The sequence below is a fragment of the Chrysochloris asiatica genome, unplaced genomic scaffold (assembly GCF_000296735.1).
Source record: "Chrysochloris asiatica unplaced genomic scaffold, ChrAsi1.0 scaffold00001, whole genome shotgun sequence".
In the NCBI taxonomy this organism is placed as follows: Eukaryota; Metazoa; Chordata; class Mammalia; order Afrosoricida; family Chrysochloridae; genus Chrysochloris; species Chrysochloris asiatica.
Window position 1 is genome coordinate 1870236 of NW_006408519.1, and position 6454 is coordinate 1876689.

The 6454-nt window shown below is 36.0% G+C and overlaps 1 protein-coding gene across 1 annotated transcript in view; it reads right to left on the reverse strand.

Annotated features, from left to right (window-relative positions):
- UBR5 (ubiquitin protein ligase E3 component n-recognin 5) overlaps positions 1-6454 on the reverse strand; it is a 173698-nt gene that overhangs the window by 71948 nt on the left and 95296 nt on the right. Inside the window, exons 12-14 of the mRNA XM_006830617.1 lie at positions 4378-4532; positions 3501-3618; positions 1416-1600 (exon numbers count right to left, since the gene is read on the reverse strand). Coding sequence (XP_006830680.1) covers positions 1416-1600; positions 3501-3618; positions 4378-4532 — 458 coding nt within the window. The remainder of the gene's footprint in view (positions 1-1415; positions 1601-3500; positions 3619-4377; positions 4533-6454) is intronic.

Sequence of the window (6454 nt, forward strand, 5' to 3'; positions counted from 1 at the left end):
AAATAAAAACAACACAGAAAATACACCAAATGTTTAAAATTTTATTTCTGGAATGTAGCCATTTTATTCTTCCATGTTTATACAGGAGTCCTGGTTGACACTGTAGGTTAAATACTGGAATGTTAAACACAATGTTGGTGGTTCAAACCCACCAGTCACTGCTCGGAAACCCTATATAGCATCACTATGAGTCAGAGCTTACTTAACAACAGCATGTTTATATAATGGTCACATTTTAAAAAGTAATGTTAAGTTTGAAAAAGTTACTTAAAAATTTAACTGGAAAATATCTACAAATAATGGTAATGTTTTTACAAATGGTGAATATTAATTCATGTCACTGACTGTACATATTGTTGCTGTTGTTAAGTGCTGTGGAGTCGGTTCCAACTAATAGTAAGCCTATAAAGGATTTCTGAGGAGCAACTGGTGAGCTTGAAAAGTCACCCTTGCTAACCCACAGTGCCACACCAGTACTCATGTGTATGTTGTTAAGTGCTGTAGAGTCAGTTCCGACTCATAGCGTGAGGCTGTCCATCTTTGCACGAGCAGAAAGTCTCATCTTCCTCCCGGGAGTGGCTTGTTGGATGGGGGGCTCAAAACAATGACCTCGGGGTTTACAATCCAGTACTTACAATACCGAGCCACAATGTTCCCATATATGTATTTTACCACAAGAAATAAATTGAAGGGGGGAAGAAAAAACCTTATTGAAGCTTTTAAGTTACTACATCAAACAACTAGAATGTGCAGCTATGTACAATACCATGGTTTTATATTCATCTATTCCTCCCACCCAAAAAAAGTTTACAAAATCTGTAACAGTTTCCCTCCCCAGCACATTAACCTACAAATTTCATTCAAGAATCAAGATGTTAGGTAGAAATGAATGCAACTACCCAGGGATAACAAAGAAGCAGGTCTAATGTTTTGGCTGAAATCATTCTTACACTACAGAGTACTTGCAGAGCAATACAATCTCATGACAAAACAAAGATATTAAAGAGACCTCTACACTCCAATCCTGGCCTCTGACTCATCAACAACTACTGTCATACACAAAATATCAACCACTGTCATGTACAAATTTTATATCCAAATCCCTTCAAATTTCCTGGGGACCTTACAAGAGCCCCAACACATTAGCCATTTTCTATGGCACTGTATGCTTCTCCATCTCTCTCAATCATTCTCATTAATTATGTTTGTTGTGTGCCAGTGATTTGGGTTACAACGCATATCAACCCTGTACAGGGCTTCCAAGGAGCAGCTGGTGGGTTTGAACCACTGACTTTGCAGTTAGCAGTTCGGTGCTTATCCTACAGCTCCATACCAGTATTCCATTCTCATTAATACACAGGGCAAACAAACTGAACTGGTATATAAAGTAAGATGAGTTAGGGTTCAGTACTTACTTAGCTTCAGTAGTTTTGCTAGCTTTCTCCATGCTTTTTAAGCTCTCGGGAGATCTAAGTTGAAATCTACAGCTATCGTTCATATTCCAAACTGACTCCATTAAAACACCAACTTTGGGAATACCAGCACTAATTGAAAATGCAACGGCTCCAGCATGATAGAGAGGATTATTTCTTAGGCAAACCTACCAAACAAAAGGAGATAACCATTGAAATGACATGACTTTAAAAACAAATCCAATTAGTAATTTCAAATGTCTCCGAATACAATTCATACAAGTATTGCTTCCTAGTTTTTCAAATACAATCTTACACAGTCAAGACAGCTAATAAAACATCAATTTAGAGGTCTCCATCAAAATTTTATTCTTAAAATTAAGGAATAGTAAATGTTGGTACTTTTGCTAAATAATTTAGAATTGACTTTAAACTTTCATGCAACAAATATTCCTGACTAATGTACTACAATGAAACAGAACAGAAACAGCAGGAAAGAAACTAGGAAGCATTATTTAAAAAGTGATATTTTAAAAAGCAATCATTTTTCTGTTTCCTATAATTTGAAAATATTTTCTTCCTTAAATTCATAATGTTACATAGGTGCTCTGTAATATCGTCTTTATGGCGCTTATTTTCCTAGAAGATTATTGCTTTTTGCCAGTCATAACTTCAGTGGCTAATTTAAATTTCCTTTTAAACTAAGAGTATATGTGGACACTAATGATAAACATTTTACTGAGTTCAAGAGTCAATATCTACAAACTCTCATTGTCAGAGAGCACCCTAAAGAGTCATACTCTGAAAACCAATGTATGAATGCAAAGATAGCCTTATCAACACATCAACTCCATTTGAGATACAAACATACATTTCTCAAATGCAAACCTCTTCTGAATTCTCCAACAACTCAATCTTACCCATGTTTTGTGTTCAGTGGTCCAATAACTAACAATCATGCTGCACTTGACCAATGACTAATAGGAATATCATGTTTCTTGGTGGTTTAAAATTAAATATAAGACACAGGAAGAAGGTGGTACAGCCGAGAAGTGTATGGGAGCTAGAATTAGAACCACCAGCTTAAAGTTACAACTCTACCCAAAACAGGTGTGTGCCACTATATGGAGTTCTGTAACAAAATAATGTTTAAGAGCAGACTTCCTGGAAAAGGTATACCCTGTTGTGCTGTGACTTAAAAGAAAGTTTCACACAGAAATTTTCAATCAAATTCATGAAACTTTAAAACCTTAAAGAGTATCCTAAGTAAGACGGCTTTAATTAAGAGAGAAATACGACATATGTGTCTTTCTAGAACGATGACTACACTTCAACGGAGGTGTGTATCAGGCATCCAGTATATAGCCAACATAAAATGAGTATGTATATGCTAACCCATTACTCTGAATGATTCCACCCCGTGAATGCAGGGGTAGAGGAACACTCTAAATGACCTGACAGTCTTTTCTTCCCCCACAACTCCGCCATTCCATTTCTAAGTTCTTTAAATTAAAATCTTAATTTTTAATACATTGTTACCATTCAGCAAGTTAATGCCAAGCAATTTTGCTTGAAGCCTAAAATGTTTTCAACCTTCCCTGTCTACAGTACTGTCATCCCACCTGCTGATAAAGCAGCTGCTAGGATATCCTGTTATGTGAGTCCAACTGACAAGGGACTTTCAGAATACTAGAAATTAGTAATTGAACGACATAGGAAAAGGAAAGCTCCAAAACGAAAGAGAATAATGAAGAGCCATGTCCAAAGCAAATGATACAAGTAATGAAGGCTGAACAAAAATAAACTAGAAGAACATTCAGGAAAGGAGGTGCAGACTCTGCATTTTAAAAGGACCAAGTGATTTTTCTTAAAGTCAGGTAATGCCCTACTGGCATTTGGGCCTGAATCTACAAAACGTTATTCAACCATTGAATGAAAACAGTGATATGACATTTAAATGTTGTTGGGACCTGGTTCCTCAACTCATGCATAAAACAATCTACTTATGGGGGAATTGCTTATAAGGAAAAAAACAGATTTCTGAGAAAAATAACCTCTCTCAGAAGAGACTTAATTGTAATTACCTACCTGTGTACCAACAGTGATATTTGGCATTGAGGAAATACCAGCACTAGATTTAGGCTTTTTGTTTTTTGCTCTAGCTTTCTCTAACATTTTCTTTCTTTGACTAAAAGGGACTACACCCCTGAAACAGAACAGAGAAAAAACAAAACAAAAAAATCAAATACTCAGCCAAGCAACCCTTTAAATTCATTGAAATTAAACATCAATGTAAGCATTTGTGGTCTAAAATTTTTGATTCAGAGTATTAGCTTTCCAACTTCGGCTTCACTGTTCACATGTTTAATAAATAACTGGGTACATTTTTATCAAATTATTAAGATAAAATTTTACAGGAAATGCATCTATTTTTTCTTCCAAATAATTATATTTCATTAACAAACCTCCCCCTGTATTGTTTCTGCTAATCCAAATTTACTGATTACTCTTAAAAGATACAACAGAAAAGATTTACTTACAACAGAAGTTACAATAAAGTAAGTCATATAATGAAATACTTCCATAACCTTTATATTTAAAGTAATATTACTGAATGAAAACAGCAGGAAAATATACTAATAAAATTATGTAATAGGAAAGTACAGGTTTATGTATTTTATTATTGTTAAGTGCTTTTAAGTTGTTAACAACTTCAGGGTTTCTGAGGAGTGGTTTGTGGGTCTGAACCACCGACCTTACAGTTAGCAGTCCTGCTTATACTACAGGAATCATCACTTTTATGAGAGATTTTATTTTTTTAAAGTATTTTTTATTTTATATGACTTGACTCCAAAATGAAGTTCTCTATCTATAGATGAATTTCCTTTGGCATTCCACTATGCAAAGTATCTCTCTAGACACACAAAAGCCTTCCCTACAAAGACACCTCCCCCTGCAGACTCACCACCAATATAAATTGTTCTCCAGCTGAGCACAGGTGTAGAGGGCACAGCAGTGTAAAGATACGATCCGTTCTCCTTGCAGCTCTGAGTAAGTCTGCGCAGTGTGCTCTAATTTAGAAGCAACAGAACTTAACGTTTCATCCACCCATGTAGCTACCTAAAAATAAAATATTAGATATTTAAATAAAAAACTAGTAATCTTTTCAAAATGATTGTGGTCAAGACTACGGCAAGGCAAACACAATAATCTATAGACTGGAATGCTAAAATGCTTTCAGTTTTATGCTAGAAAAAAAATTCACAAAAGATTAGAAAAATAAAAATACTTTCTTCACTATATATCAAAATAGCAGCTAGTGAAATGAATGGCTGAAACACTGACCTAGTTATTCTCAAACGCATTAATCAAAAGTAACATACACTCCAACAAACTGCAAGGCTGGAAGTTCACACTGACCTTGCAGTGGAGAGCTTATCCTATAGCACCACATCAGGACGCCTAATCAGCCACAAATATTCAAATACTGTGTGGTCTCACTTATGTGAATTAAATGTACAGAAACCATAGTAGACTGATCGTTCTTAACAGGGATGGGAGGGATGGAAAAAGAGAAAGATTTGCTTAGGAAGCACTGAGTTTATGTTAATGAGGTTGGAATAATTTGGGAAAAAATACCAAGAATGCTTATTCAGTATCATTATAGAAATTGTTGGACTGATGTATGTTTTGTTGTGTTGATTTTTGCCATAATTGAAAAAAGAAATGATATACTGAACTACTCTACTAAGGCTTAAAAATTGTACTTATGAATGAATTTGCTGTTGTTGTTCCTAGGTGCTGTTGGCTCAGCTCTGACACATAACGATCCAAATACCACGCAGTTCTGCCCAATCCTCGCTATTTTTGTTGCTGTCACTGTGTCAATCTATCACATTGAGGGTCTTCACCTTCTTCACTGACCCTCCATTATACCCAACATGATGTCCTGCTCCAGGGACTGGACCCTCCTAATAACACGTCCAACATATGAGAGACCAAGTCTCACACCCTCATTTCTAAGGAGCATTCTGGTTGTATTTCTGTCAAGACAGATTTGTTGGTTCTTCTGGCAGTCCATGGGACTTAACAATTCTTCCCCCATACCACAACTCAAATGCATCAATTCTGCTCTGGTCTTCCTTAATCATTATACAACTTTCACATACATTTTGTTAGGTGCTGTTAAGTCAGTTCCAACTCACGCACAACAAAACAAAGCAATGCCTGGTTCTGTGCCATCCTCACAATCATTGTGACATTCGAGCCCACCGCTACTGCTACTGTGCCAATCCCTTTCGAGGGCAATCTTCCTCTTTTGCTGCTGACTCTCTGCTTTACCAAGCATGATGTCCTTCTCCAGGGAATGGTCCTTCCTGATAATATGTCCAAGGTATTAAAGACAAAGTCTGGCCATCCTGGCTTCTAAGGAGCATTGTGGCTGTACTTCTTTCAACACACATCTGTTTGTTCTTCTAGCTGCCCACGGCACTTCTAATATTCTTCTCCTACACCATAACTCAAATGCATCAATTATTCTATGGTCTTCCTTATTCACTGTCCAATTTTCACATGTATATGAACCTAAACAAGAAGATAAATGTTTGCTCTGTAAAATGCTTTGCAGATTTAGCTAATGCAATTCATCATTTAATTTCTTGACTGCCAATTTCTTGAGCATTGATTGTAAAACCAAGCAGAATGAAGTTGTTGACAACGTCAATCTTTTCTCCATTTACTGGTCCAGGTGTGAGGATTTCATTTTCTTTACACTGAGGTGCAATCCATACTGAAAGCTGTGGTTTGAACTTCATCAAGTTTTCTTCACTTCCAGCAAGCAAGTTGTATTATCTGATTCTTCCCTCCAATCCTAATGGCTACCTTCTTCTTCATATAATCCAACTTCTCAAATTATTTGCTGACTGTATCATTTTTTTTTTTTTATTTAAGGTTTTTATTGTGGATTGAGTGAAAGTTTACAAGGCACATCATCAGTTTCACATTCAACAATTCATATAACTTGTTTCATTACATTGATTATA